Raw genomic sequence first — 20,130 nt, 5'->3', positions numbered from 1 at the left:
AATGAGGGAAGCTTATTTGTTTCAGCTTCCTCATCATGCACTTACCTTCTAAACCCTGCCTTCCCCATATGCATGATGGCTAAATTCTGTATAATTCAGATCAGAACTTGAAGAGAAAACCGCCAGGAAAGCAGGATGGAGAGCAAAATAGTTCTGATCAAGGGAGCCAAGTGTTGTAGGTAAAGAATTAATTACCTGTTAATTATCTGAGAGCGTCCTGTGTGTACATAGCATTGTGCCAGGCATTTCCGGTTTCTAAAGAAATGTCAAAAGTGATCTCTGATAAAAACCTACCAAGAAAGGTGAGACTGAGAAGATCTCCTCTGGAAGCACGCTTTGAATTGTTTTGAGGAGTGAGTGGACTTGAAATGGAAGGCAGAATAATTAGCTGAGGGGGGGGGGGGTGTGAGGTTGCAGGCCTGGAGGCACAGACAGTGAAGTGATTTAAAGAGGTCCTTGCAAACCAGGCAGAGACCCACTTCAGGAAGGTAACTTTAATTATCTATTTATCTCCTCTTCCCTTGAAAGCCAAACACCTTTAGTCTGTTTTCTCATCTCACTCTTATTAATCTGATACAAATGATCCAATATCCAATAGCCTAACTGTTCCATGCAAACTCCCTTTGATATAATTCAAAGAACTTTTCAGTAGTAGGTTCTGGTGCTTAATTGAATCTGAGCAAGTTACTTAAACCCTTTCAGTCTTGGTTTTCTCTTCTCTAAAATGGGGACTATAACAGGGCTTTCCTCCACAGGATTGTCAGAGGAATGCATCTTAAAGTTTTGCTCAAGAATTGAACAATGTTATTAGTCACCTTTGATATCTAAGCTGTACTTGATACTTGCTGACTACCCCCTCCCATCTTGAAGCACTCCAGCATTTACCACTGTTCCTTTCTCGTCTACCACTTTAGAAGCACTGGATTCGTTTCCTTTGGCTCCTCCTTCCTCCACCTGATCCGTTGCATGGTGGAGCTCTTCCCAGCTATTCCTGTGTCTACTTTCAGTCAACACTCCTTGGCAAACTCTTCCTATGCAATTTCACCCATAAGCACATGCCTTCTGTTATTTTCTCTATGTTAATCAGACTTATCCCCACCCCAGACATCTCTTCTGAGCCCCAGATTGGTACCTGACATAACCTTTCAGGTTGTTTCATGGTTATCTCTAACAGCCTCTGAAATCAAGTTCATTTCTTCTCAACCATCTACACCTGCACCTTCTCCTTCAGCATTCTCTATAGTAAAAAAAAAATGACATTCCTTTTCATTCTAGTCAGAAACCTGGGTTTTATCTTTGACTCATCCTTGTCCCTCATCCCAGACAACCTTGAAAAACATCTGCAGTCTGTCTGCTTCTCCCCTTTCCATTGCTGTTCCTTACCTAAACCCAGGCTCCGAGGAGCTCTGGGAATCTCCATGGATTTCTAACTGGCCTCCCCTAGAGCACTTTTGCTCTGTGTCAACCCTCTTTCCCCACACAGTAGCCAGCTATAGTCATCTCTTCTTTCAGTTAATCAAAATGTATTAGCAAATAGAAATCTAATTATGTTCTAGCCCAGTTTAAAAGTCCTTCAATGGTATTTCAATTGACACTTCAAAATAAGTCAGTTGTTCCAAAGACTTAGGGAATCTTAACCACCCATAAACACATTCATGACTTTAGAGGTAGTTTTCTCATTGTAGGAATTCACTCTGAAGTTTGCTTATCCTAATTTTATATTAACTGCATGCAAAAAGTAGTGAAGACATCCACAGTGATGCCAATGACCATCACGCTAGAAACACAGACCATAGCAGAATGCTGTGACTGCCTCCTCTTATTTTAGGATCATTGGTACTGAAGAATCTAAGTTACTCCATTTTGTTAACAGAAAAACTCCATTTTGTAAGGTTCCGGGAAAAGAGCCTTTGGAAATCCCCTGACCTCACCCCACCACTCAGGAGCCAATGGACCCCAGACCAAAATCTCCTGACTTAACGCTCAGGAACTGTGGTCTACCTCGACAATAGGGACCGATCAGAACCCGTGGCCAGCCCCAGAAATGGGAACCAATCAGAACCCAACACCTAACCCTTCCACAGAAGGTAACCAATTAGACATCTCCCAACCCAGAAGCTCCCGTTTTTCAAATTTTTCGCTCGAGAATACCCTATATAAGCAATGTAACCCAGAGCTCGGGGCTCCTCCCTATAGCCACTGCATCGATATAGGTGGGAGCCCCAGCTCGAGCTTGGTAATAAAAACTCTCTTGCTTTTGCATTGGATATCGGCTCCCTGGTGGTCATTGGGAGATTTCGCAACTTGGGCATAACAGTACCTCACACAGCACCTGGTGCAAAGCATGTTTTTAGTATTTGCTGTATACGTGATGTAAAAGGGAAAAGACTCATGAAGTTCCTCACAGAATTGAAATATAACCCTCAGAAGCCAGTCTGGTTTTAAACTGAAGTCTACAACTAGGAAAATGTTTTTCCCCTGACAAGCAAATATTTACTAGTCTTTGCCTCTCAAATGAGGTGCAATAACCTATTCAGCAATGAGGGGAAAGTGAGAGGGATGAATGTGCCAGGCACAGGCTCAGACCAGATAAGATAGTTTTTAATACAAAAGACAAGGTACCTTCCCTCTAGGAGCTTCCAGGCCACTTGGAGAGAGGCAATTGCCCAAATATTTAATATCTGATTTCTTGCCTGCTCTTTCGGACCAGGCACTGTGTCTTAGGTGTAAAATGGTAAGCAAAAACAGACCTCTCACTTCACATCTGAGATGAGAAACATATTATTAAACACATGCACAAAAATAATAGCAGTGATCACTTATAATGCACATCAGCCATAGTTTTGTACTCTACATAAACTAACACAATCACAATACTCTACATAAACTAACAAACACAATCACAATGCTCTACATAAACTAACACAATCACTCTATGAAGGGCCTCTTCTTTTTATGGATCCAGGAATTTTGGCATAGAGAAGGTAAGACATTTGCCCAAGTCCAGAGAGTCTGGATCCAGGACTCCCCTTTTTAACCACCCACTCTACTGTCTCCATGCTGTGTGCCGGATGCCATAAGCAATTCACAAATATAAGGTCCATGAAGGGTTCTGGAGGCTGCATAACGGTAACTAAGCCAAGAGGGGAAGCAGGAGGGCAATGACACAAAACTGGTAACAACAGAGAGGCACGAACCATCTGCATATACTTCATTGGTGGTGGTGGGAAGCAACCTTGGACGGCATCATGGAGAAGAAGATGAAATATCCACGTAGTGGGAAGAGAACAGAGGAAAAGGGAACACCATGAATTCAGAATGAACCTAATGAATTTTGGGAACAGGGAGACAATGATGTTTTAGAATTGTTTTGAGCAGCAGTCACTCAATTTGAACGACCGAAGAAAACAAGGACATTACCACCTTGAGTTGCTGAAGAGGCCAGGATATAGATTTGGCAGCAGTAGGACAAAAGATGTTGTTTTGCATTTCTCAGCTTTATTTTTCTTCACTCAAACAGTGGAAAGACAGAAGCTCTAGATATCGTACCAGCTCAGCAAACTAAAGCAGGGGAGCACTTCTTTCCCCAAAGACCCAGGGCCAACTCTCATTGACTCAGCGTATATCACATCCTCCTAGCTGAACCAGTCCCTGCGGCTGGGCCATGTGGTGCTTTCACTGGCCTGGCCTGAGTCATGTTCCTTCATCTGTTTAGTGCTAGCCTATGTCCCAACTTCCCAAGTGTGTACTTTGCCCAGATTTTACTCTATACCTTCGTATCAGCTGGCCCCTATACATGAAACACTTCTCCTAAAAATTCTCATTAGCTTGTCAACATTTTCATTACTTTGCATCTTATCACCTCCAAACAATGTTTACCGCTGAAAAAGACTGAGGTTACAGTTCTTCAACTAATGCCCTTTCTGATTTAGGCCTGTGAATACGAACCTCGTAGTAGTGTAAAAATATATTTAATTATTCATGAGTCTGACAAGATCTGCTGTGTTCAATTGATTTGTTGTTTCTAATTCACTGAGTTTCAATCTGAATGTTTGTCTATATTGAACACGGGTTTTAGCCTATAGGCTGTTCATGCAAAGGATGCCTTGCTGACATAGCACTCAGTAATCCAACGATGTTCAATTTTCACCGTGTCAATGGCATTTTCAATCCTGTGGACTTTGCCATCCATTATGCTATACTAATGGCAGAAATTCTGAACTCTATTATGGTATAAAATTTCTGTATTATTTAAGGTTTTGTATTAATGCTTTTACAGTGGAATGTCTGTGAAATTTGAGTCCTAAGTTCTAGCCTTGAGGTTGCTCCTGAACTTGTTTTATGACTTTCCTCAAGTATAATATTTTAAACCTTTATAGGTCAGTTGTGGGCTTCCCAGGTGGCACGGTGGTAAAGAATCTGCCTGCCAATGCAGGAAATGCAAAAGACACGGGTTCAGTCCCTGGGTGGGGAAGATCCTCTGGAGGAGGAAATGGCAACCCACTCCAGTATTCTTACCTGGAGAATCCCATGGACAGAGGAGCTTGGAGGGCTACAGTTCATGGGGTCGCAAAAGAGTGGAATGTGATTGAGCCACTGAGCAGGCACATTCACCCAGGTGTCAGTTACCCTAACTGGCCATAGGTTGGGTGTTTTGTTTTCTTGTCTTCAAGGTGCTCAGCCAGATTAGCACCCCAGCTTCAGTTGTAACATATGGGTAACATGATGGAAATAGGATGCTTGGTATCCTAAGCTTTTTTTTAACTGACCTACAAAAGGCGATTATAATAGGATCCGTCATCCGATGGGTTTGGCGGTGACCAAGGTCATGAATGTAAAGAGCATCATGACTGACAATGGTAAAAAGTCAAAGTGAGCTACCATCATTATCAGGATCTGTTTGGAAATAAGATGTAGGCAGAATAACTTAAGCAGGAATTGATGTCTGGAAATCCATTAAATATCCAGAGCCAAGATGACCCCCAACGAAACTTTGTCTCCGTTGTCTTATTTCCATCCCAGGTCCTAGGGACATTAACAATCAATGGTCTTCAACTACTAAAGAGCATTAACACTAAATAGATAATGGAGGACAGGAAGTGAGCTATTTTCCCAGTATGTTCCTCTTGGTTAGATAAAAGCTATCTTCAATTTCATTAATTTCTCCTCTAATTCGATTTGTCATTAAATATATGGGTTTAAGAACTGTCAGGCGTTTCCCTCGTACAACTTCTCTGTTGAAAGCATAAAACTGCAACTTTGTATGAGAACTGTTTTACACCTTCGGAAATGGGCTCCTCCACTTCACAGAATGTAACTGCTAAGTGGTGTAGATTCGCGCTTTGAGTTAAAAACCACGACTGTGTATGCAGGAAATGTGTATGAGCCAATACAATGACCCTCCAAACCTGAAGAAGCTGGGTGGCCCCGAGTGAAGTAGGTTTTTCTAGAAGACGCGGAAAAGTTTGTTTTTCATTCTTTCCAGGTTCCATCGCTCCCTGGACCATCCCTAGTCCTTATCCAGTACTGAGACTTCCCCTTTGTACCTGCTGCTGTCACCCACTGCCCAAGCGCGCCTCGGCCCACGCTCCCGTCCCCTCCCGGCGCCCTCGACCCGGCAGGCCAAGGGCTCTCGGCACTGCCGTGTCCTGACCCCATTTACTTCGTGGGTCCCCGCTGGTGCCATCTAGCTGGAAACCCAGGGACAAACGAAAAGTTGGACGTAGTCACCCCTGCCCCTTGCCTCCTCCACTCGCCGGAACGTGAAAACGCGGGGCTGCTGCGGGCCGCGCGGCCAGAAAGAACAAGTGAAGACAGAAAGCGGCCGCGAGTCCCCAGCCCGCGCGCTGCGCCTTCCGGCGGCCGACACCCAGCGAGGGCTCGGTCTCGCTTCCCGGGCGGCGCCGCGGGCCGGAGCTGGGCGGAGGAGGCCGCCGGCGCGGACGGGTCCGCCCGGGGGACCGGCTGCAGCTGCGCGAGCCGGGGCCTGGCCGCGCTTTCCAGCCGGTTCGGAGTGAAGCAGGACGCCGAGAGAGAAAAAAGAGGAAAGCCGAGCCGGGGCGGCCGGCGGAGGCGGGAGGAGGAGCCGCGGGGACCCGGGCCGGGTCGGGGCCGGAGCGCGGCGGGAGCGCTCGGGGCGTGCGGGTTGCACGCGGCGCTCGGGCCGCCCCTCCTCCCGGCGCCGCCGGCCGCGGCCCAGGCTCCCTCGCTCCGCCACTCCCCGCCCCTCCGCTCTCCCGCCCGCCTCCCGCCTTCCCCGCCCTCCCCGCCTCCTCTCCTCCCTCCCGGCCTCCCTTCTCCCAGCCAAACTGAAAGCCGGACCCCAGGCCGCCTCCCCGCCGCCGCCGCCGCCGCGCCCGGCCTCCCCGCGAGCGCTCCACCATGGCCGGTCCTGTTTTCCCCTTGTAAAGATGGCGGTGCGGGATCGCTGTAACCTTTAGACTAATGACTGTCCGAAACATCGCCTCCATCTGTAATATGGTGAGTGGTCGCCGCCGCCGCCGCCTCGAGGGTCGAGCCCCAGGCGTGGGGAGGCGAAGAATGGGAAACCCGAGCTGCACGCCCGCCGAGCGGCCGGTGGGGGTGGGGGCGGCGGGGGCCGTGCGGCGCCGCCAGAAGTTCCCGGCCCCCGGGCTGGGCGGGCCGGTCGCGGCCCGGAGAGCTGTCGGGGGAGGGGCCCGGAGCCCCCCGCCCCCTTCTCGGCCCCGAGACCCGGGAGCCCGCCCGCCCGCGCGTCCCTGAGCCGCTGCGCCTCCGCCCTCGGGTTGCGGTGAAGCGTCTTGGGGGGAGGAGGTAGGCCGAACCCGGACGTCCCGGGGGACCAGGTTGGAGAAGCTGGGGTCGCGGGGGACGCCCACCATGTTCTTGCCGAAGATAAAGCCCTGCCGGACACCCTGACCGCCCTTATCTGATTTTTGAGTTCACTCTTTTAAACTGTATTTAAGATTCACTTTGCAGAGGCAGTCGGTGTGTCTGGAGAAATCTGAAATGTGATAGAGCTGTAAAAAAAAGTGCAAAATTGTGGTCAGGGAAGTGAACTTATACCTGGTTTGGGAAAGCACGGTCATTTGTTGTGGATGCCTCAGTTTCCCCATCTGTGAAAGGGGAACAAGGTCATAAGGCAGTGACATTTAAAGGTCCTGAGGATGCAGGCCGTCTGGGGGGCATGGAGGAGGTCTCCAGGGTTATCCTGCCTGTCACTGTAGACCCAAGTGTGGACCGGTGGGTGTGGACGCAGCAAGAGGACATTGCTGGGCTCTGGTGAGGACGGGGCCCACGACATCGTGATCACTTTAACTTGTATTTCTCCCATTGCTTTGCCTTCTGCAGGAACAACCTCCAGCCCTTGGGTCTCAAGGGTGCCTCCTGCTGGTACTTCCACTTGTCAGAGCCTTGGGGACCAAGGCTTGCCCCCTGGAGTGAGGCACTGCCTTCCTGTGCACGATGAGAGGGTGTGTGCTTTGCCTTGGCTGTCCAAGGACCAACCCCCCACCCCACCCCCATCCTGTCTCCCCTTCCTCCAGCTGGATGGAACACATGCTCTTTTAATACCAGTTTGGGGAAACCTCTCAAGCTAGTAACACAGGCCGCTAAAGGGAATCTGAGGAGGCTTGATTGAAAAGCCTGGGAGTAAGGTGATCTGGCTGCCCTTCCCCCATCACCCAGCTTTTCAAATCTTCTGTCCCATATTCTCCTGCAAGATTAACACATGGGAAAGGAGCATTAAGGAGCCATGTGTTACTCAGGGATGGAATCAAGACCCACTGGCGCTGGCTTCAGTTTTCAGCGCTGTTGGACGTGGCTACTGCTGTGGTGGGCAGAGCAAAAGCTGGGCCTTCCCGGGGTGACAGCTGCAAAAATACTGGCTCAGGACCAGTTAGACGTGGTGGGTGGCTCCTGGCCGGTTTCCATTTCCTCTCTTCTCCATGCGGAGACAGGCCCCCTGCTCCCTCCTGTCGAATGGCATTAATGTTGCTTGGTGCAGTGAAAAGGTGATGCCTCTCTTCCCGGTTTCTCTGTCTGCTAAGACCAGCTCCTGAGGGGAACTGTGAAACCAGAGCAACTCTAACACTCTTTCGTGCCTGCTCTGGTGGCTTTGGGCTTACAGGGCAGTGGAGCCGTCGGTGGTGGTGTTCCTGCCCTGCTTGTTTGTGGTGACACCTCTGTACTGAAGCAGGCTGGAAACTTGAGAGCTAGCGTGTGCCAAGATGAAGCCAGCCTCCAGCTTTTTTCCTTTTCTGCCCTCAGTGCAGCTGGGGCTTCTTGGCACACCTGAGCAGAATGTCACAACCTGTTTCCAACAAAACTCAGCTAGAGAGGCAAGCTGCAGGGCAGACGAGAGGAGTGGGCTGTGGAGAATTGACATCTCATGTGAAGTCCTTAAAAAGGCACCAAACTTAGGATCATCACCCAAGTGAGATGAGGAACCAATAATTCACAACTCGGGAGTTGTACATTCCGATATAGACCCTGTGCCTAGAGTAAGGGACATAAAGAGTCTGGGCTCTAAAGTCAGACTTCCTGGGTTCAGGGTTTTGGTTCGAACATATGCTAGTTTTTTGTCCCAGAACCAGTTGCTCTCCTACTTTCCTAATCTACAAGAAGGGGATGATAATGGTTCCTCCTCATGCGACTGTTGTATTAAAGGAGTTACTGAGCCTACTAGGTAGCAAGTACTTACTGAGTATCACGTGTTGCTGATCAGCTTCATCTTTCTCATTATTATGTCATCTTCAGTTGTTTAAAGGACAGTGTCTTCTTGGACCTGATGTAAGCAGCTGCTAAGATAAATGCTAAGATAAATGTTTGTTTATGCAAACCAAGCCCATACAGGGAGACTGGGGTGGGAGTCCTTAATCCCGCCCCCTTATAAAAGGCTGCTCTGGTGCCCTGGTCCCTCCCAGTCTTGCTTCCCACAGAGGAGGCTGGGTGATGAGACTGCTGTCTTTTCACTTGTTCAGACATACAGTTTCATTGGACCTCGCTTAAGATTCTTCACTCAATGATGAATTGTTTCCAGGTAGGTCTTCTGTGGGTCTCTCCTCACCACTTCTTTTCTCTCTGGGGGGCTCTAACTGATCCTTCCCAGTCCCAAACTCCATTGGGACCAAATGGAGTTGTAGTAAGAAGTGACAGTTGACAGTTGCGTCTTTTTTTTTTTTTTAAAAGCAGGTCATCTGGCATATTTTAAACAGGCTGATGTGTGTCACAGAAACAGTGATAGAAGATACATCCTTCTAGGTAAGGCTTGTGCAAACCAGGACCTAGTACTGAGTCTGGATTTGTTTCATCCAGCAGACAAGAAAGGACGCAGCAGAGCAGGAAAAACCTTGTTGCAAATCCTTGTGTGATTGAGAAATAAACACCTTCTCTTTTCCCCACACTTCTTGTGCCAGTTTTAGGTACAGGGGTCGTGGAAAATACTCCCATCCCTCTACTTGTCTTCTACCCCCGAGGTTTTATTGTCCATTGGCAGTTTAATGCGAGTTCCCGTTTGTCTTAATTTCACTTCGTGTGAATTCCTGCCATAGTGATTCTTGATCAGCTTGCTGAGGGCTTGTCACCTTAGCTACACAGCGTGTCTGCTTCAGAGATAGTAAAGCTTGTTTGGCTGGTATGTTGTAATTTTTTAAATGTATTAGCTGCTACCAAGCATGAGGAAATGTCCCTTGTTGATAGTCTTCTGATTTTGGCCAGGCTAATGGGTTTAACTTTTGTAAGTGAAAGGTTTTTGGGGGGTAGATTTTCTATTTGAAAAGCCTGAGGAATTTTCTAAAGAGGAAGCATTTGTTAGTAGAAACCAAATGTGCCCTCTAGAAATGTGACTTGTATGGATGCAGATTGGCCTAAATCATCAAATCTTAATTTCATTTGTGAATAGTGCTGTAAAATATTCCGTGAAAGGAATGCCGTGTGTCAAATAGATTACGTTTTGTGCCTGGAAATGGCCATCTGTTGAGGATCTCTGTGTTAGTGTCGGCACATATTATGTGCAGGTGTGTAATTGATCGAGGTGAGTCGCTGTCCCCAAGGAGCTCAATGGTTTCTTATCTTGTGGGCATAACATTGGTAAAGATGAAACTATCTGAATACAGTGGGTTATCCACATGGATCAAGATTGAGCAAAATCTCAGAAGCAGGACAGTAAACTGGTGATCACAGCAGGATGTTTCTTTAATTTGCATTTGATTCGAGTTTGATTCTTTTATTTTCTATGATTGTAGTCAGAAGAGCTTAGAACTGAAATCTATGCTATTGGGTGTCTCTCCAGCTAAGCTTCAGTCTAATGGTGCCATTGAACAAATTGTTGTGTTTCTTGGGACCGTAGTTTCTTTCTCAACTTGTAGAACTAATGTGTATATACATTTGGTTGTCAGAAACTTCCTTAGTGAGTAGTAGTTCTTAACTACTTTGTTTGAAACTATGTTGAATTTACCAGGTATTACCATTTCAGCATCCATTGAACAACCCCAGGATGTTATTGGGCACCACTGTGAGTGCCAGATTTGAATTCTTTTAAATAGAAGTCACCTTGATGTGAAGGGAAAATAAAATTACTAGACATTTGTAATAAAGCTGGAGGACATTTATAGAGATCATTTTATATTGGAAAGTCAATTACTTATTTGAGGCAGGCATTTTTAGAATAGTTGAAAACATTAAAAAAAATTAAAAATAATATGTAAAACTCAAAATTTGAGAGAAGAGATGACTGTGTTTCTTCCTCTGTTACTCCTTCCCATTGAAAGATAATTGGAGACTCTGAGTTAATGAATCAGCTAGGAGAGGTTAAGGTCATGTGTGAGCATCTACACTGATAATCGTCAGATTTAGAAATTGCAGCCTGAAGTGGGCTGGGTTAATGTTTAAAAAAACATTCTGTTCTTCTGGCCTCTTATGTCTAACATGAAGGAGTTTGTGTTGGGTCAGGACCTGACAATTAGGTCTACAGATTCTTCTCTGTTTTTCTTGGAATCATATGGGAAAACAAAACTGAAAGCCAGTATTTTGTTAGAATTAAATCTTCTCTGGTGGCTCAGACGGTAAAGTGTCTGCCTATAATGCAGGAGACCCAGGTTCAATCCCTGGGTCGGGAAGCTCTCCTGAAGAAGGCAATGGCACCCCACTCCAGTATTCTTACCTGGAAAATCCCATGGATGGAGGAGCCTGGTACGCTATAGTCCATGGGGTCGCAAAGAGTCGGACATGACTGAGTGACTTCACTTTCACTGAAGATTGTGATACCCGCTTCTGGATATCAGCTTCGTGTTTTCCAGTTCACCCAAACAATAAAACCTAGTTATTTTTCAGTAACGTGGAATTTTGGCGTGTTTGGGTAGTAACTGAAAGTTTTTATTCTCTTGAGCAATTAAGAGAAAGCTCCCTAAATTTTTCTAAACAAGAAAGTTCACATGTCTTTTTTCACCCTACACTGGGCCTAGTCTATCTAGTTAGTTTTAATGAATTGAAGTTTTGTGATGGTATTGAATTCTTTGGTATCATCAGAAAGGTATCTCTCGGTGGTTTTATCTCTGGCCTACCCACGGAGCCAGCCCAAAGCAAACCAACTGGAAGAGTTGTAAAAGTTAACTTTGAGTCTAGTTAACTTTTCTGGCCTAAATATTTTAATGCAGTTTCTTATAGTAAACCTTCATTTGTGGTGAAACCCAATGCTCATTTAAGGGTTTGAAAGGCCTTGCTGATCTTTTCAAAGAAAAGGCCACCCAAAAATGAACCAGGAAAAAAGTGTCTTCAGGCAGATAAATTCTATGTCAACACTAAAGGCTGTTTGGAATGTTTCTGTTCTGGGATTGCGGCTTAGGATTTTGGGGGTGTCACAAGTCCTCTACATGGAATTTTACCACAATTCTGAGAATGATTTTTTGCCATGGATAGTTTGAAGAGGGAGAAGGGAACCCTATTGGTTGTTTCAGCTTTCCATTCATAGGTCCAACTTTCCTTCTTCCCATCAAGTTCTGATTCAGCTCTCAGAACCTGCAAATGCTTTCAGGTAGCTCAGACGTGGGACTGTCTTTCTAGGTGGTGATAAATTTCAGGCATGCAGAAAAAATATGGAAACGCATAGAGTGACCACTCAGTGTCTACACCCTGTGAAGAAATAAAATACTTACAAATATGAGTGAGCATTTCCCCATCCCCTTCCTACCAGACAGTGACCGCTGTTCTGAATTTGGTGTTTATCCTGTGTTTCTACACCTTTTCCTGAATATGTAGGTGTTCGTACACTAGATATTGTATTACTTCCTCATGTTTTAAACATGCTTTTGTAATACTGAACAACTTCAAAGTTGCTTTTAAGTTATGATTTTGAGATTTATCAATGCAAGCATGCAATCTAGGTTGTTTTTAACTACTGTACAGTATCCCATCACACAGATGTGTTACATTTATTCATTTTTTGGCTAGTTTTAGAATTTTGTCTGTGTGCCATGACCGTTGGGAGCTTGTGTCCCTGTGCATCTGTTCAGTTTTTCCCTGTGTTGTACGTACCTAGAAGGGAAATCGTGGGTCAAAGGAAGCGGGCATCTTTGACTCGAATACGTGACCTGATTTCTCTTCAAAGCACTTGTACCAATTTACGTTCCAGCTGGCAGGTTTGGGAGTTTCAGTTGCTTCGTGTGCTTGCAGACACTCAAAATTGTTAGACTTAAAGTTTTGCCAGTCTGATGGGCGTGAAATTATATCATTGTGGTTTAAAATGTGCAATTTCTAATTTCCTAATGAGGCCGAACATCTTTTCATTTGTGTGTTGTGCTGTTTTTTAAAATTTTATTTTCAAAAATTGCTTATTGAAATATAGTTGATTTACAGTGTTGTGTTAGTTTCAGTTATACATATGTGTGTATACACACACACACACACACATTATTCCCTTTTGTAGGGATTCCCAGATGGCTCAGTGGTAAAGTTTCCACTGCCGGTGCATGAGATGCGGGTTTAGTCTCTGGGTGGGGCAGATCTCCTGGAGGAGGAAATGGCAATCCACTTCATATTTTTACCAGGAAAATTCCATAGACAAAGGAGGCCGGCAGGCTATAGTCCATGGGGTTACAAAGAGTCAGACAGGACTGAGCAACTGAGCACGCACTCGGCATGCGCACGCACACACACACACACACACACATATTGTTTTCTAGATTATTTTCCATTATAGGTTATTATAAGATACTGAGTATAGTTCCCTGTGCTGTATGCAGTAGGTTCTTGTTGGTGGTCTATTTTATATACAACAGTGTATATACGTTAATCCCAACCTCTTAATTTACCCTCCCCCCAACATGCACACACTCTGTGCTGTGGGTTGGTTTTTTTTTTTTTTGCTGCGTATGTGGGATCTTGGTTTCTTCACCAGGGAGTGAACCCAGACCTCTGGTTGTGGAAGTGCCGAGTCCTAACCCCTGGATCTCCAGCGAAGTCCCTGTACTGGATTGTTTTTAACCCAGGGGCTCCAGAGAGGTTTTCCAGGGCTTGAAAGTCAGGACTGTGGTATTGGTTTCGTTCGCACGTAGGGAAATAGAAAATGAAGGGGAACATGGAGGAGGCCGAAGGAAAAGTCAAGAAAGATGAGGATGGAATGGAAGATACTCAGACCAAGGAGATGTTAACAAGATGTGGAAAACTGGTAGCAAAAGGACTATAGAATGAAGAAGATGGTCCTAAGAGAGGAAATTTGGCATCTCTTACTCTGCTAACCATTTCTGTTTAATTGAGTCTGGCTCTGGGGTCGGGGCCAGCAGCAAGGCTGGACCTGTGGAGCTTTCCTGTTTACCCAGTTGCTTTTTGAAGTTCTTTTATTTAGAAAGGCAGTGTGAAGTTATGTTCTTCCTGAAATACGTTTCTTTGTCCTTCAGGGTTAGATACACTGTGCGGGAAACCAGTTTTCATCAGGATCTGCTTGCATATACTTGTGGAATTATGATCTCGAGCATTTAGAAAACATTCCCTGCACCTTAATTTTCAGAGTATGAAGCATGTCACTTTATGGTGACATAGAGACACATATGTTTTTAAAAATTTGAGCAATAGTAACTTAAAAAAATATACTTGAGTGGTTCTTCAGTGTACAGTTGCACCCATGGGTGCATTCTTTTATTAAAAATTCAGCCTCTGGGTTTCTGCCCTCAGAGATTTTGATTAAGTAGGTCTAAGGCAGGAAACCTGGAATCTGCATTTTAATAAACACTCCCTCTCCTCCTTACTCCCTCTTCCTTGTGTTGCTGGTGAACTGAGGATCACAGTTTGAGAAATGTTGCTTTCCTTAGGTAATACTTACCTTTGCCTCCTGAAAATATATATATAGCTTGTAGAAACTATCTGCCACGTGAAAGATTTTTTTAAAAATCTATATGAAATTATTTAAGGAAGTAATTTAACTTCAAGAGCTGTAGATCATTGCCATTCTATAGATGTATTTCCTGATATTAAACAGAGTTGTATTGCTTCATGTTCTTAGAACAGGGATTCCCAACCCTGACTATATATTACATCCCCTGTGAAGCATTTGAAAGAATTTTAAAGAAATTAAATCACAAAACATTAGCACTCAAAAATGTGTGGGGGGAAAAATGTAATTTAATGTAAATTAGATACCCAAATTCTAACCTTCAGATTTAGCAGACTTAAACTTTAGTTGTATTTGGTTAAGATCTTTTTTCAGATCTACTAAGTACCTTAGAAAAAGCCTCTAACCACCGCTTTCTCTTTCCTCTCCCCTCCTCCTAGAACTAGCCATTTTCCTGAAGATGGTGTGTGTTTGCCATGCATGTCTTTATGCTTCATGTTTATGAATCCATATATGAGCGTGTATAAAATTATGTAGCCTTTTGGAACTATCTCTTTCCACTCAACAATTATATTTGAGAATATACCAACACGTACAGGAGACACAGGAGATGCGAGTTTGATCCCTGGGTTGGAAAAATCCACTGTGGTAGGAAGTGGCAACCCACTCCAGTATTCTTGCCTGGAAAATTCCACAGACAGAGGAACCTGGAAGGCTGCAGTCCACGGGGCCTCAAAGAGTTGGACACCACTGAGCTTTCTATTTGTTTATTCATCCTGAGGGCTCTTTAACAGTATGCTTTATTTAACCATGGTTTACTTGTTCATTCCCTTTTTTAGGGACAGTTGAATAGTTTCCCAGATTTCTGTCTGGAAGCATTGCTGCAGTGAGTGTTCCTGTTCCTGTCTTCTTTGCACACATGCTTGCATTTCTCCAGGATATAGTCCTGGAAGTAGAAACGCTGCTCTTAGGATACGCTTGCCCGCAGCTTTCCTAGATAACTGTCAATTTATTCTCCAAGGTAGGTGTATGAGTTGGAGCTTTTCTGATAAGCAGCATCTAGGGTTTCAGCCTCCGTTTTTGACTGTATAGAGATGTAGGTGGGTCTGGGATGGGATTTAGGCATCTGCTTTTTGTTAAGTGCCACCTTTGATTATGGTGAGCACCCAAGGTTGAAAAACCACTGTGTTCGACTGGCAACCCATGAGGGCAGGAGCTGTGTTTGTTATTCACTGCAGATTTCCCAGCATTCAGCGCAGTGTGGTAGGTGCACAAAAAATAAGTATTGGATAAGTGAATGAAGAGATGCAGTGTGGGAGAATGGAAGGATTGCCTTGCAGTAAAGCAGTGCTCCTCAGAATGTCTTGTCCCCAGAAATTACCTGGGGAGCTTGTTTAAAATGCAGATTCTGATCCAGTATGTCAGGAGCAGGCTGACATTTTGCCTTTCTGGGGCCCTCTCTCGTGACCAGATGATCTTGGTTTGGGGAGCACACTTAAGACCCTAGGAAGAAAATGAAAACAATTTTTTTTCCATACAACTCCAAAGTGGAGCAGTTCGGGTTTGAAATCCTGCTTGGTGACTCTCAGAGCCTGTTTCCCCATCTCTTTACAACACAAAAAGACATGATGGAATACCCTCCTCACAGCTTTTTTTTAGAGAATCAAAGGATATTTCTCTTATGGAAGCATTTTGAACCATGATGCCCTCACACATATTACTTTTCATAATTCTTTTTTAGTGAATTGAACATTTTTTTTAGTTTGATCGAAGCACAGAGCTGTTGGCATTGCAGGACTCAGTGTGATCCTTTAACTGTGCCCTGCCATCTACATTTAGTGGGCATTTGGGGAAAAATAGGATTGGACAAAGAGGTTGGGCAAGAGCAGAGGCAACATTCACTAGATGGTGCAGTTCTGACTGTGGCTGCTGGGGAAGTGGGGTTCCTTCTCACTGTTTCTGGGGTGACAAGGGCTAGAGAGAGGTCACAGGTCTCTCCCAGTTGGCTCTCCAGTTTGTTCGCCAGGTCAGATACTTAAAGTGAGAGAGGGCACGCTCAAAATAATTATCTTGTATTAATTGATCTACTAGATGTATAATCAGAGCTATTCAGGGTCAAACCTTGATAGAAGGTTTCCAGTTGCTTTGGTAATGGGTCCTGCCTCGTCCATCTGAGAGAGGCTGGGTGGTGTGGACGGTGAAGGGCAGATGGAAATGAAATAAATACAAATAAAGTGACATTCAGAACCCGTGTGTATTATGTGCTGGAGTATTCCTAAGATTGGATCCACTTCCTTAGACCCATGATTCTCAAATGTCAGTTTGTTTTCCTTCATGGTTTTCATTATATCTGTGAACCACCTGAACTTATTTATTTAGCAGTTATCCTTAAATCTGTTCAGCTTCTTTTAATTCAGTCTCATTCTGTGCTAAGACATCTGTGAAGTAATGGGTTTGATGAGCTAGTTATATACTTTTTAAATACATATCAAGTATAATTACTAAAGTTAAAAAAAATGTTCGTATTCATGCCACCTAAGATTATTTCTCCTTCTTTGGGCATTCATGGTCTGTGGTTTGGGAGACATTGGCTCAGAGAAGAAGTTCTTTATGATGGTTCGTATAACTGGCTCTTGGAGTAACACTGTTAAACTGGTTTGCAGGTTGTGGGCTGGTGAGCTTCCTCGGGAGACAGGTCAGTGTGTGGATGCGATCTGGTTGGTTGGGTGTGAGAGCTTGCCATGCTCCACCCTCTCACCCACGTGCTTCTCATCCACGGCATGTGGGTCATGAGAGCACCTCCCTCCCTGGGGCATTGTGGGGTGTAAGTGGCATCATTTATGTGCAGTGCTTAGCCCAGAACCTGGCCATTTTATTTTATTGCTGTTTTCCTCTGGTGCCCCCTCCTTCCCACTAGCAAAGGAGTCCACAGGATGTAGTGGAAAGAGCCCTGAACTTGGGATCCAAGGTCCCGAGTTCCAATCCTGATCCTGCCACTTTGTAGCTTTTGTGATGCTGGGCAGGTGAGTTAGGTCTCCCGGTCTGTAAGATGCTAAGAGCCATTCCTCCTGGTGAGTAGCGCTAAAGAAGGAGATGAGCAGACTTGTAAACTCACTGGGGCTTCCAGTCAGAGGCAGGCCTGGGGAGGGGACGTGCATGGAGCGGACAAAAGGAGGAAGAAGCTGTGATTTCCTACTGAGATGTTGGAAGACATGGGGCTGCTGGTGTGTAGCAATGCTTTTATAATCATCAGTCAGGATGCTGTGTTTTCCCTTTCCTAGTAACGAGCGCACGTGATGCAGTAAACGATTTTCAGTCATCTGATAAGCCAACAAACATACCCTTTTGTGTCATCTGGTGTACAGTGAGACATTCTTAACAAAAACACGTGAAGCGGCTAAGCTCACTTTCTTTTTTAAAAGTTTTGAAATAAAGTTTTTGAAAAGGAGTATGAGTTACTGGTAGAAAAAAATTTCAGATTGTACAAAAGGATATACTGTGTTGCAATTATATCCACCCTCCGATTCTTGTCTGTGGCATTCATCAGTATTTGCCATTTCTTCCTCTTATATTCAGTGATGTCTTCTTATGCATATACAAGCAAGTATGTTTTTGTTTCTCTCCTAGTTTTTAAAAACACAAATAGTGCTTGTAGCATATACTGAACAGTCTGGACCTGCCCTTTGCTTTTTGTATCTTGGACTTGGGTCTGTGCCACTATGTGAAGAGCATCCTCATTCTCTTTTTATGGCTGCAGAGTATTCAGTTGCCCGAACGTATTGAATTCACTTAACCAGCCCCCACTGATGGGCATGGAGGTAGTTTTCCATGCCCTTTTTTTTTTTTTTTTTTTTACAAACAAGGCTGCAGGGAACAACTTTGTCCCTACATCATTTTGCGTATACGGGGGTGTATCTGTCAGCTGACTTCCTTGCAATAGGTCTGCATTTGTAACTTTGATGAGTTTTGCCAAATTGCCCTCTACTATCAATGGGTGCGACTGTTGCTGCCCCAGCCTTGCCAAAGTAGGGTGCGATCCAAAAGCCTTTTGATCTGTGCCAATAGGGGGAAAATGGTGTCTTAGTATATTTTTAGTTTGCATCTCTCATATTAAGAGTGAGCTTGAGCAGCTATTCACACATTTCAGAAAACAAGCTCAATTTCATTCAGCTGTTTTGCTGTTGGCAATTATTTTCAAAGTCTGTAGGGAAGGACCAAGTTTTATTTTTATTTTCAATCTGTCACAGACTGATACTTTTGTAAACTACAATAAAAAATTAATTGCAAAATGGAATAAAAGCCCCAAAGATACATAAAACACCAGCTCTAGGGTTTTTTTTGTTTTTTGTTTTTTTTTGTCGTTGTTGTTGTTACTAAACTCAACAGATAGGAAATTACTCTGTGCATTCATTATACATGTTTTCAGTTTCTGAACTTTGCTCCTGGCAGAGGGTTAATAACACTTTGAGTAATACTGCTGGGAAGACCTCCTTGTTCCCTCTGCTTTCTCTCATTGCAACACTGTCTGGAAATGGGGGAGGAGTCCACAGAATTTTACATTTTATGTTTCATAATGAGTACATTACAGGGTGTTTCCAGTGCACTTGACTAAAATATCTCTGAGAGGGCAATACTGATCCAAGGGCAGGGATTCCCTGCTGTCAGGTGGGGGTACTGGGTTTTAATGACCTTGAGCTTGTGCTAGAGAGAGTGAGGGAAGTACTTGAGGTCACCCTGTTAATTAAATTTGCAGAGTTGGCCTCTTTGACCAGGATTCCTGTGCCACCTGATGGCCAAGGAGGCAACTTGGTGCCTTTGCAGAACTTTGGATTGAGAATGAGGTTCTTGCACAATTCTGAAAGACGCATGTACCCCACTGTTCATTGCAGCAGTATTTACAACAGCCAGAACATGGAAGCAACCTAGATGTCCATCGACAGATGAATAAGTTGTACATATATACAGTGGAATATTACTCCGTAAAAAGGGATGAATTTGAGTTGGTCTTAGTCAGGTGGGTGAATCTAGAGCCTGTTTTACAGAGTGAAGTAAGTCAGAAAGAGAAAAACGTAGATTTTATATTAATGCATATATAGGAATCTAGGAAAGCTACTGATGACCCTAATTGCAGGGCAGCGATAGAGATGCAGACAGGGAACAGGCTAGTGGGTACAGCTGGGGAAGGACAGGGTGGATGGACTGAGGGAGGGGCATGGAAACATACCCTTTACCGTATGTAAAACAGTGGGAATTTGCTGTATGTCTTGGGGACCTCGATCCATGCTCTGTGACAACCTAGAGGGGTGGAGGATGGGAAGGATGTCCAAGAAGGAGGGGACATATGTATACCTATGGCTGATTCGTGTTGATGTATGGCAGAAACCAGTACGACATTGTAAAGCAGTTATCCTCCAATTAAAATAAATAAATTAAAAATAATAATACAGCGAAGAAAAGAATGAGGTTCTTGCTTCTAACTCACTGAATTCAGGGACTGGATAGATACTTTCTCTTTCCCGTTCTGCTGGAAGACAGACCCAGTCCCAGTTTCCTCCTTTTGAGCTGAAGTTTTGCCTCTGCCTGAGGACTTTGTTGTGCTGTCTCTAGCCACGAGGAGAATTGTTTCACAGGTGGGAATCTCCCGCTGCTCTTTACTGTCCTTCCTATGACGACTTGGGATCATTATGTATCCCAGGGTCATTGTCTTCAATTACAGGCATTTTTGCCTCTGTGTTATGGTCATTAAGTGAAGTCACTGAGGTTTTTTCCAGCATTGTTTCTCCCTCCCCAGAAAGGCATGGAAATGATATGCTCTCCTGGTGTAGAAT

At 44.7% G+C, this 20,130-nt stretch overlaps 1 protein-coding gene across 7 annotated transcripts in view; it reads left to right on the top strand.

Moving 5' to 3' along the window:
• Positions 1 to 6,301: 6,301 nt before the first annotated feature.
• The window catches only part of USP46 (ubiquitin specific peptidase 46), a 73,221-nt gene continuing 59,392 nt past the window's right edge, over positions 6,302 to 20,130 (top strand). For 2 of the 7 annotated variants that reach the window (XM_015096502.4, XM_060417117.1), the window contains exon 1: positions 6,302 to 6,480. In XM_015096502.4, the coding sequence (XP_014951988.1) occupies positions 6,445 to 6,480 (36 nt within the window). In that variant the 5' untranslated portion in view covers positions 6,302 to 6,444. Of the gene's footprint in view, positions 6,481 to 7,334; positions 7,452 to 7,721; positions 9,020 to 9,168; positions 9,241 to 20,130 lie in introns of those variants that run through there. The other 5 variants (XM_012179968.5, XM_060417118.1, XM_060417120.1 and 2 more) reach the window with 4 other exon arrangements.

This window comes from Ovis aries, chromosome 6 (genome assembly GCF_016772045.2).
Source record: "Ovis aries strain OAR_USU_Benz2616 breed Rambouillet chromosome 6, ARS-UI_Ramb_v3.0, whole genome shotgun sequence".
Taxonomy (NCBI): domain Eukaryota; kingdom Metazoa; phylum Chordata; class Mammalia; order Artiodactyla; family Bovidae; genus Ovis; species Ovis aries.
This window is presented reverse-complemented; position numbering and strand designations above follow the sequence as displayed.